Consider the following 11,578-nt stretch of genomic DNA (forward strand, 5'->3'; position numbering starts at 1 on the left):
GTGTGTACAGAAACTGGACTCTCTACTTGTTGTGTTTGTCTGTCTGCATGCACACATTTATGTCAAATTCTGTGTGTGTGTGTGTGTGTGTGTGATTGTATGTATGTGTTTGTCTTTGTGCTCTGCATGCAGTTGCAGTGTTTGCAGCTGATGTGCATGTGCTGCGGACAGAGAAGACAACATGAGCACGGCCGTGTGTTTAGCATATCAATGAGGTCCAGGGCCCCGAGGACTGGTGCAGAACCCCTCTGAGCTTTCTAGTACCCGTCGGCTCACCTCAGCTCGCCGTATTTAAGGGGCTTTCTTGTGGCCCCGCAGAGCTGACATGAACATCTTTACTAAGGTCCCAGGATTAGCCCAACAAACCAGGTATGTTCAGAGTGCCGCGCACCATCCGGGCTCACGGGGTCAGAACCCCCGCTCGGAGGTGTCGAGGTGGGCGGGCCCGTGGCTCCGCAGCCCACCTCCTGCCGGTTCTCATGCTCTGCTCTCTGTGACGCTTCCAACACCAGTTTCCCAAAATCACCTGGAGAGTGATGATGGCTGTAGGAGACATGCACACGTACATTTTAGGTGCAAGATGATGGTTTTCAATTCGAAAGACTAAAACACGACTCTGCTACCAAATCAGCATCAGTCCTGATCTGCAACCAGTCGGGGACAGGCATTAAAACTGCAAAACTGTTTAGTCTAAAAGGACACGAGTCATGAAATTCTCAGAGGCCAAGGTCTTTGATTTCACTCGCGCACCTTTAAAATATCAACACAGAGTTGGTTTCTGAAATTTCTTTGTGATTGCTTCATGGTCTGTTTTAACTATTGAGTGATGATTTTGCGGTAAAATGACTCATTAAAAATGCTTCTATATCTACAGCAAGCTGGGGTCTGTGCTCCAACGTGCCTTCTACGGGTCCAGTGGGAGGGTGAGTCAAAGAACTACCTGGAGTTATTTTGTTGAAACAAACTTGTAGAGACAGCAGAATTACAAAAATCGACTTCTTCCGTGGTGCGAGTGGAGCTGTAACGAGTAGCCGATTATTCGATAAGTCGATTCAAAGAAAATTCGATTATTGATTATTCTTTTCAGTTGCTTTTCAAACATAAAATGTTAAACATTTGCTGGTTCCAGCTGTTGACTTAACAAATGAAGACTTTTTAGAACATCAGTGTGGGCTGTGGGAAATTGTGACTTTTTTTGGACATTTTAGAGACTAAACGATTGATCGCGACAATAATAGATTGATCAATAAAGAAAATAATTGTTGGTTGCAGCTCTAATTATGAGGGTGAGTTAGGCTTATCTAACTTCGCGGTACTTGTTTCTTGTCAACATGAAAATGATTGTCGTTGGGTTGTTGAGAATGTTTACAGTCTTTAGTTTAGGGCCGACATGTTGGGTGCTGCTCTTTAAGACTTGGAGCCAAATGAAGCAGTTTCATCATTTCAAATGTAAAAACTGTGAAAATAAGGCTCAGGTTGAAATCAGGTCAAATTATCCTTTAAAGGTAAAATGTGTCATTTTTTCACATTAAAATGTCCTAAAATGACTAGATCTATGTTATACATTTTGTTGAGTTGCGAATTTATCTGATCTCAAATGTTTCCGTCAATTTTCAAACAAAGAGAAATCCGTCATTTTAATCAAGGTAACGGTCCGTTTCATTTGGTTGCCTGTCGATGGCGTCATATCCCGCTGCCGCTTGCGTCAGCGTTGTACTTGTCTGGCAGATGCAGTAAACTTGACTTTTTATCCAGTTTTAAGCCATATTTTTACGATACAATTTTTAGATCTCGGTCGTTAGTAGCTATATATTTTAACCAGATGAAAGATTTCAATCATCAGACGTCTGGATCTTAAGTTATCGGAGAAACAAGCCGAGCAAACGTTAGCGGCAGCTCAGCTCGCAGCTCCTCCGAGAAGTCCTGTGTCCGTTGAACAGCATCAGAGAAACACAGATTTTTTTTAACGTGAAACTGCTCCATTAAGTGTTTTCACTGGTTTTAATCGCCTGTTTTGGAGAGGAGGAGACCTCTGAGGGATAATTCAAGGCCTGGTAAAAACCTGTTGAACGTCTGGATCTTAAGTTACCGGAGAAACAAGCCGAGCAAACGTTAGCGGCAGCTCAGCTAGCAGCCCCTCCGGGACGATTTTTAACGCGAATCTGATTTGGGTTTAATCACCTGGTCCGTTTGTTTTGGAGAGGAGGAGACGGCTGCGGATAATTGGGCTCCCGGTAAAAAAAAAAACCTCCTGAACGATTAAGACTGAAGGAATCTGAACTGGGAGAGGCTGACTGCAATGACGGCAGTGGTGATGAAGACGCCAACTCCCATGATCCCACGGCGTCGCCAAACTCCGTCTTTTTTGTAATTGTCGTGATTGAGAGACGCCTAGTGGCATAAAGTTACACGCTGTGCGTTTAAGGTCAATCCAATAAAACTTACTGTTTTTTTTTTAAGACTTTTAAGGGTCAGCTCACTGAGAACTCCAACAACGTACAGTATTTCCGCCTTATCTCTTCTGGTATCTCTCCATTCAGGTAGTTTTGGTTTTAGATATCTGGCTGAAACCTCCGCCTCCACCCTAATGCAATGGAAGTGAAGAGGCTTTAGATTACGGCGGTAACAGAACTGAAAAATGACATTTAAAAACAGTGACACAACTTTGCCAAAAACTCCACAGATCTGATTTTTGTTGATTCTACTTTCTACTAAACGAATATCCCAGGTGAACCCTGAACTGAACTAAAATGCCATTTCTTAAAGGTGAACTAACTCTGTAATTTAAAAAAAATAATCTTTTAATTCATTTGACACTGGAGGGACAAACAACCAGAAACTGCTCAGTTTGCTCACAAGCCAATATTTGTCGTAAAGGAACAGTTCGACATTCTGGAAAACGTGTGCCTCCCCGCCGAGAATCAGGCAGGAAGACTGACGTTACTCACGTGTCTGTGTGTGTTACGTACACAGCTGAAACCGGGAGGCGATCAGCCTAGCTTAGCATAAAAAGTGACAGCAGGGGGAAACACAGGGTTTCACACCCACTAACACCTCTAGAGCTCACTAGTCTACATGTTGTATCTTGGTTGTCTTGACCTGTGCACAAACACAAATGTAAAACAGGCAGTTTGCGGTTTTTCGGGGGCGTTAAGTCGTGTAACGGCCCGAGCTTCCAGTAAAATCACTACCTCCGGCCGTTGTTCACAAAGAAATGATATACGGCACAATACTCCCTGTAAAATCAGTTTACGTTGAAGTTCTTTGTGTAGTGATTTACATAAGCCTCTGGAAGCTTTGTCCTTTTGAGGACCTTACACAAGACTGCTCAGGCAATCCTTTAACATTTTCCCCCTGTCAAAGACAACAGATGTGTCCACACACTGGATGGTTACTGGGGTTACTGGCATAAAAAAACTGCGACGGGAAAGACTCCAAGATTTAAAGAATAAACCCTGTAGTGTTCATATCCTACTGGAGTTGTCATAGAGTTTCTCTGCAAGGGGCAGTTTGAAACAAAACCAGAATACAGAAGGCAGACAGCAAACAGAAAGCTTCACACATGGGAGCCCCCAGGAAAAGCTGGGCACAGGCTGGACCTGTTTAAAATCCCCCGAAGTTTCTAACTTTACACCGGCAGTGAAAATATAATGAAATGTAAAATGCTCTTTCATTTTGAACGCCTGAGTTTCCAAGTTTGTCTGACTTAGCGGTAAAATCACAGCAGGCTCTTCGCGGTGGTTGCCTTTCCTGCCGTACTTCTGCCCTCAGGTGACCCTTTTCGAGCAGAGGAACTACGCCGGCAGACGGCTGGAGCTGAGCTCCGACTGCGCCCGGTTCAGTGACAGGAACTTCCCAGAGAGATGCAACTCTGTGCAGGTGGAGAGCGGAGCGTAAGTCTACATCACCACCTAAAGTAGGCGACAGGTCACTACAACACACGCTGGTATCCAGAAGAGAAAGGAAACGATGAACCAACATCCTGTAGCCTTTCCATGACCAATCTTTGGACTGCAATACCGATATTATTTGATTTTCATCACACTTTCTTTCACCATTTACAGCACGGAACTCATAATATGTAAAAATCCGATGTAGTTAATAATACCAGACACCTAAAACCCAGCGGTTCAAGTGGGAATTTACAAATGTCAGTCCTGCTATTACACCTACTAAGGGGGTTTTCTTAATCCGTCTTTGAGCAGACTTAAATATGAACAAATAAAACAACAAACAAAACCGTCCCAGTATTTAATTGGGTGATTTCAGGTCAAAACGTGTCGAGACATCAAGACATAAAACTGGACTACATGGACCACATTCAAGTTTCAAGGTTGTTCAACGTTGCTTTTTATTTCCTCCTGAAAGAGAAAATAGATTTGAATTAATGGAACTATTGCACAGAAAAAAAAAATCACATTGCACAAAAAGACATGTAATTTGTTTTTTTTAAAGCAGTGTAAAACATTTCAGTGACAATATTTCAACATGTAGTTTGGACCCTGTTCACAATAAAATTTGACAGTGATAATGGTCCAATTGTGGAAATTAAAAAAAAATCACAGTTTTATCTGTCCACCAAACTTTGTGGAAATCAATTTACAATTAATTCTACTCAATGAAAGATCAACAAAACTTCCACAACCAAACCGGTTCTCACTGGAAATCCAAATTTTAGATCTAAAGGGTCAGTAAATAAATGTAACTTTTGGATTTGACTTCGAGATTGTTGTTTTGTTTTTTTTCCTGCTGCTTTGACTCTGGTCTCTCCATCTCCGCTCTCTTGAAGATGGGTCGGTTACGAGCATGAGAACTTCCGCGGCCGTCAGTACCTGTGGGACATGTCCGACCGGGGAGAGTACAACTGCTACGAGAAGTGGTGCGCCCAGGTGGACCACGTCTCCTCCGTCCGCTCCGTCAAACAGGTGAAACAGGAAGCTGAACAAAAGACACACAAAATAAAACAAAGTCAGCGACGCTGCAACGCTGCTGGATCAGTAACAGTAACATACTTTTATAAAGTCCTCAAAGCCCAAATCATGCAAAAAAAGTAAACTTTAGAGTCGTAGTTGTTTAGCACATGTGGGACGTATCAATAAAATATGTACTGGGCACCTACAGTATGTGTTGGTGCAAGGGAGGAAGACAAGAGGTCAGGAATTAAGGAAGTGACAATTCTGTGTTTGGAATAAATCACACTGAGTATTTTCTAGAATTACTGAAAGCAGAGCTACTACCAGGTAAGAAGGCAGGAAAAAAATGGGTAAAAGTGTTTATACTGATATAAACCATTTAGAGTATAATTCATTTGAATTTTTGACAAAAATACTTTAGGAAATTATAGGGCAAAACTTTTTTAAATATGGAGTAGTTGTTATTGTTAATATGGTTATTTATTAACTTTTAATATAATTTTAATCAAATTTTTTCGCATTATTGTAAAAAGATTTGCCATTATAGCAAAAGCTATGTAACAGTTATGTTCATGTTGTAAATATATAATTTAATAATATGAACTTATATTAAATACATTTGCAATATAATGTATAGAGTTTAAATTGGGGAAAAGTAAAGTAGTTCTGGTATCACAGGTAGGATCATCTGATGAGTAACGTGCCGCATGTAGTGGAGGTAGTCACTTCATGTCATTCAGTTCTAGGTTGCCCCCTAAATGCAAACGTGTTACCTCCTCATTCGCTGTACCACTTTCTTCGTACTTGTAGGTGCCAACCATTTCATTTGAACCTCAAATGTAAAAAAAACTAAAAAAAAAAAACCTGTAATTTGCAGCTCGTAATCTGAGGTGTTACTGAATTTTTTTTAATTGTTTGACACAAAAGCAATTAGAGGAAAATCTGTCAAAGACTGTAAACGATAAACTGGATTTATACCTGTATTTGTGCCCCAAAATAAGGAATAATTGGAAAAAAAGGTTTGGTGTGAGAACATTCCAAGTTGCACGTTGGCCTGAAATCAGTGGCACATCATCAGAAAGCTGCCGTTTAGCTCTACAGTATCTAATCTAGTAACACAAGGGTAACACGGGGTCGACATATCCAAAAACACACGCACCCCCGACCAGCTTTTCTGTCTCTTTCTGCTCCCTTCAGGACAGCACCCCTGCCAAAGCTCAGCTCTTCGAGCGAGCCGGGTTCTCCGGTAAGAAGATGGAGATCCAGGACGACATCCCCAACCTGATGAGCCGTTACAGCCTCAACAGGGTCGCCTCCATCCGCGTCCTCGGAGGAGCGTGAGTGCAACATGCCTCCCGGTTTCTCTCAGTCTGTCAACAGATCCCCGATTTTTCACAGCAACCTGGAGGAGGAGCTGAAGACCTTTGGTATCTGTAGTTCTCCTGGTCCTCCGTCCCAAAGAGGAACTCAGACACATGCGGCGATTGTTACTGGAATAACCCTGTGGACTCATCATAGTCCTGTACTTACACTTCATTCCTATGGGTGTTTGTGAGGGCACACCCTCCAATAAAGCATCCTTTAGGGGGTGTAAGTCTTTATAAGTAGCCACCAACGGATTTCGTAATGTTGACTAATGCTTTATAGATCAGTTCCAAGCCGTTCTAACTTATCCACAAATAGATTTTGGGTTGCCAGGTCAGGACAAAACCCCTTTGTGAACTGTTCATATATTAAAAGTCTGTAAACATGCTCACACTGAACACTTCTACGTGCAGCGCAGATTACAGAACGCATTGTGTGCGGTTGTGTGTGTGTGTGTGTGCAGGTGGGTGGTGTATCAGGAGCCGAACTACAGAGGGCCCCACTACATTCTGGAGAAGCGTGATTACAACAACTTCCCTGACTGGGGCAGCCAGAACAGCACCGTGGGCTCCATGCGCAGAGTCCGCTTCGGCTAAACCTGGTCCGCCAGGAGCTGTCAACATGGCTTTCCCGTCAACACACACACACAAAACTTGTTTCGGTAATAAACTGTTAGACAAATGTTTTGTTTCCTGGAGTTATTCAATTACTTTTAATTTATTGATTTTGATTATTGCACCAACTCTTTGCAAGTTCAAAACACTCAAAGTATCTTGTGACATAAGTGTTTACAAAGGGGAGATTTACACATCACTAAATTAAAAGTTTGTGCAACACAAGTTTTTAAAACGTAAAGATTAGTTGTTACTTAATGGAGTTCTGAATAGCTGGAGAAACCAAATCCAGATCTCAAAATTAATTACTCAGACATAAAGCTGCAGAACAGTTTGGCACCATTGGTTAAATATGAATCCAAACAAGGTCGGCTAAAGACAGAATTTGCTAAATCACAAGCTACATAAAACATTTTATTCAGCTTTATGAGCAAAGGTTAGATATCCAGTCCAAGATCCATGAATTCCACAGAACAAAAATAAGGCACTTGCTTCACTAATGAGGTAGAATATGAAAAGCTCATCACCACCACATTTGTAAACAAAGTCTACAAAAGCCAAGGTTTAACAAAGAGTCCAGTCCGAGAGGGAGAAGACCCAAGCTAGTGGCCAAACGTCTGAACAAACCACGACGCTCGGCTCAAAAATTCTAAAAACATTTTATTAAAAACTAGGTAGGGTTTCTCCACAGGTTGTGATCGATCTAAAATAAAGTGCAAGTGAAACGTCCGCTGACGAAGACGCGCAAGTTCGCCTCAAGGGTTGTTGAGCAGAGGAGCCGCCATGTTCCTGACGATCGCCGACTTCAGCTGAGGAATGAGGCTGATCTTCATCAGCTTGCTGCTCGAGTACTTGTTCTTGACAGCCTGCACAGAAACAAGTCGGTTAACGTCACCATCTCTTTATCAATGATCGTAAGTCGTGCTTTGCGTCGGCCGACCGACCTGGAACCGATTCCCCCTCGTTCACCGTCACAACATTTTTGGCGATGTGCTGCACGATCGGCTTCAGGTGGGCCTCGTCGTAGGTAGAGTAGTGCTGCTGCGTTGGAGACTGACACGACAGGGCGGGACGATTAAGAACAACACACACACACACACACACACACACACACACACACACACACACACACACACACACACTTGAACCGGTGGAGCCGAACTCCAAACTCACCCACGGCAGCCCGTCAAGCAGCAGCTGAGAGAGACACAGCGAAGCGGCCGCGACCTCCGAGGGCCGATAGTGCACCATGTCGTAGTCGAGGAGGGTCAGCTCCATCAGGTACTTGGCCAGCGTGTGTCTCTCTACGTCAGACTGAAAGAAACATCCAGCACACACGAAACATTTCATAACCTTGTTTTAAAAATCACAGCAATCAAACTTGTCCCGACACATCCAGCAGTTAAAAAAAAAAAAAAAAAAAAGAACTGGATGTAAAACAAGTAGATTGTCAAATAAAAAACATCTGCAACTCAACTTGGTGCTCAACAGAACGAACAATAAAAATGGCAACGATTAAAAAAAACACACGATTCAGCACAGCTTCATTAGAAGCCATGACACACGAAACTTAACGCTCGGCCTCCTCGCGTTAGAAGCCAGAAGGGCTGCAGCCTACAAAACAGCCAAATCAAAAAATATGTCGGTTGCTGATCTGAGACTAAACATTCGCCGCTTTTTATTGCACAAAATGAGGACGTGTACGAGGTCGGGGTGAGTTTTGTGTTCATAGTAACTGCAGACAACTGAAGTCTACATATGGAAATTAAAGTGTATTGTTGGTTTGTTTTAAAATATTTGGAGCAGCAGGTGACAGGTGATCGTTGCAGTTTGGACTAGCACTGAAAACATCCAGGGAACTGCTGAACGGACGTTTTTCCAGCTTCTCACAGCGTCAAGATCGTATCAACACTGAATGAACATTACATCCGTGTGGCAAACTCACATTCGCCACCTTCGAAGCCCGCCTGAGGAAGTGCAACGGAAGAGGACGTCCCAGCTGAAAGTTGAGGCTCCTCAGAACCAGCTGCTCCATCTCCAGGATCTGAGACTTCGTAACGCGTTGTCCGTGATGTAGGCAAAGTCCCCGACCTCTGGGGCGTACATCTCCTCGTATTTACAGGCCACCAGCATGGCCGTCACGCCGACCAGCTGCAGCTTCCTGCGAGAGACCGGCTGGACCTGCGGCACGGCAGGAGGCGGTTTTTAAACTCAGCTCACAAAACACGAGGGGGAAGACGATTTCGACTGATCTCACCTGTAGGAAACGATCCAGGACGGCAACTGTGAGGTACAGAGTCTCCTGCAGCAGCTGGAACCTGGAGTGAACCTGGACCAGCCAGTCGATCAGAAGAGCCCGCATGCGCTCGGTGATTTCATAACCCTGCATGTAGTTGGCTCGTACAGCCTGCTGCACCTGCGGGGAGGGACGATGTTGTAATACAAAATACAGAAGAAAAGCAGCGAGTTTGAGTGGAGGAATAAATCACCTCCAGGAGGTGCAGATAGTTGTAGATATCTTTAACATATTCGGAGCAGAGCTGCGGCAGGTCTGCGTCCTGCTCGTCCACGTCCTGCACAGACAGCAGCGCCTCGGAGAAAGCCTGGCACAGTTCCTCCTCCTTCATGGAGGCGTCAGCCGGCCCCTCGGGAACTGAAGGGACAGGTTCTGCAGGTCCTTGGACCCGGGGGGCCGGACGCACCGCCTGGACTGCGGCGGGTTTGGCTTTTTGGGCACAAGATGCTTTGGCCGATGTTTTGGTTGGTCCCGTCCTCTGAGGAGACAAGTCAAATGCAGTTTTATTTAGAGTTAGACTGAAACTCAACAAAAGTTAAGTCCCTCTGAGTTATATTCCGTCAGTGCAGGACTTGCTCCCGTTCAGACGCAGGAGCACGAGTGAGGTCCAGCACTGACGTCGGGCAATAAGGGCCTGGCTCACATTCCCTGTTCCGCTTCATCCCAAAGAAGCTGGATGGGGCTGAGGTCTGGGCTCCGTGCAAGAGTTCAGCTACCTAGCCAACCCCCGCTACCCCAACAGGCCCAACTAGCGCTCACTTCAAGGTCTCCCACTGGACTGAGACTCTGGGGTCCCTCAGCGTCTAACAAGTGAAGCCCAGGCTGACTATGCAGACGCTTTGTTTTGGTCCCAACCAAAGAGGTTTAGATATTCACAGTTGAGGAGCTAAAACCAAGAAATGACTTAAAACTAAAGGCGATTATCAAACAGTTGGCCGTTAATATTTGTTCAATGAGTTATCGAATAATCAACAAATCGTTTCGGCTCCACATTTGTGAGGTATGACCACTAATGTTGGGGGGGAGGGGGGGTCTGGGATAAGGCCACGGTGCTGATGGGGTTGAGGTCAGGTCTCCTTCCTCTCCACTGGAGCTAAGGGGGGCCTAGACCAGAGGGGGAGTCCACATAGTGTCGTTTGTGTCCAGGTTTTGTCTCCAGGTTTTGTCTCGGGTTTACAAGTGGCTCACGGAATGAAGCCGAAGGGGGGCTTGAGACAGCATGTGGACCAGGCAGCTGCTGGATCAAGCAGCGCTGTTCCTCCGGGTCGTTACCTTTGTGTTGACCGCTGCTCCGGGAAAGTTGGTGATCTCTCCGAGAGCGGCTCTCCTCGGACCCGCTGCCGCGGCCTTGCCCATCTTCACTGGGTTCTCTGCGGCTGGTAGCTGCTAAAAAAAAAAAAAACAAATAAAACAAACCAAATCAATAAAAACGAGGAAATAAACCCCAGAGAATGAACACAAGCTCCTGAAACGCGGCTCTAGAGTCTCCGACGGTTACGAGAAGCAGAGGCGAACAGAAAGGCCTCGGAGGGAAGAGGCGGCGAACGGAGGCAACGGCGGCCGCTTCACAAACAACCAAACGCGGTGAAACGGCGAAGCGAACTCCGGTTACCTACCACAGCGCGGACTCCCACGGACGACATCTTTAACGTCGGCGGCAGAGACGTCAAACTGCGGCCTAAAGACGCGGCGAAACGGTCGATTCGGTTCAAGCGCCGACCGGAACAATTTACCGACCAGATCCGCGAAAGCGACACCGACTCGCGCAGGTAAACGACGCAGAGGCGAGCGGCTTTCAAATAGCGCTCCGTCGAATCTGATTGGATGCGGCTGTGGTAGGACGGCTCCTGATTGGCCGACAAGCTCGGGTCAGAGCTACAGGTTTAAAAATGGGACGATGATAATGTTAATGATGCTAATGATAGTAACATTATGGACAATAGTGGTTTTCAGGGACAATCATCCACTGCTCCTACAAACCACATGATGTTCCTCTGATAACTTATATTATATACATCTTATCCATATCCGCCGTGTTGATACTGAGCATGAGCAGCTGGGCCTCTGTCACACCTGCACAACGCGTCCTCGTTTACAAGCCCAGAAACCGGTTGACCTCTCCGTTGTTGCTGCTACATGTATTTTCGATTTACTTATTTGTATTATTGTAAATTATTTGATTAAGCCTTCGTACTGGCCATTGAAATATCAGTTAAGGAAATGGCTAATCATTTTATTGATTTATTTATTTGTGGAATATGTTTTCAATCCCTTATATTAATGTCCACTGAGAGTTTAGTTGATTGAATGAGCTCATTGTGGCCTTAGTTTATGAGCACTGACACCCGCGGTCGTCCGCAGTAAAACGATCAACACTTGACAGTTGTGGG

At 44.9% G+C, this 11,578-nt stretch overlaps 2 protein-coding genes across 2 annotated transcripts; one reads left to right on the plus strand and one right to left on the minus strand.

Moving 5' to 3' along the window:
- Positions 1-325: 325 nt before the first annotated feature.
- crybgx (crystallin beta gamma X) lies at positions 326-6,874 on the plus strand. The gene is made up of 6 exons (XM_040137703.1): positions 326-369; positions 875-923; positions 3,772-3,893; positions 4,790-4,925; positions 6,111-6,250; positions 6,742-6,874. Exons 1-6 carry the CDS (start codon positions 326-328, stop codon positions 6,872-6,874), a joined length of 624 nt encoding a protein of 207 aa, XP_039993637.1.
- A 658-nt stretch (positions 6,875-7,532) lies between these two features.
- Positions 7,533-10,979, minus strand: LOC120795915 (G2/mitotic-specific cyclin-B2-like). Its single transcript, XM_040138193.1, is given in 9 exon segments — positions 7,533-7,758; positions 7,844-7,945; positions 8,066-8,206; positions 8,838-8,950; positions 8,953-9,073; positions 9,150-9,308; positions 9,382-9,666; positions 10,461-10,574; positions 10,805-10,979. Coding segments are annotated over 9 exon segments (1,173 nt in total). The 5' UTR covers positions 10,832-10,979; the 3' UTR covers positions 7,533-7,647.
- Positions 10,980-11,578: the final 599 nt, after the last annotated feature.

Source organism: Xiphias gladius, chromosome 1, assembly GCF_016859285.1.
Source record: "Xiphias gladius isolate SHS-SW01 ecotype Sanya breed wild chromosome 1, ASM1685928v1, whole genome shotgun sequence".
Lineage (NCBI taxonomy): Eukaryota > Metazoa > Chordata > Actinopteri > Istiophoriformes > Xiphiidae > Xiphias > Xiphias gladius.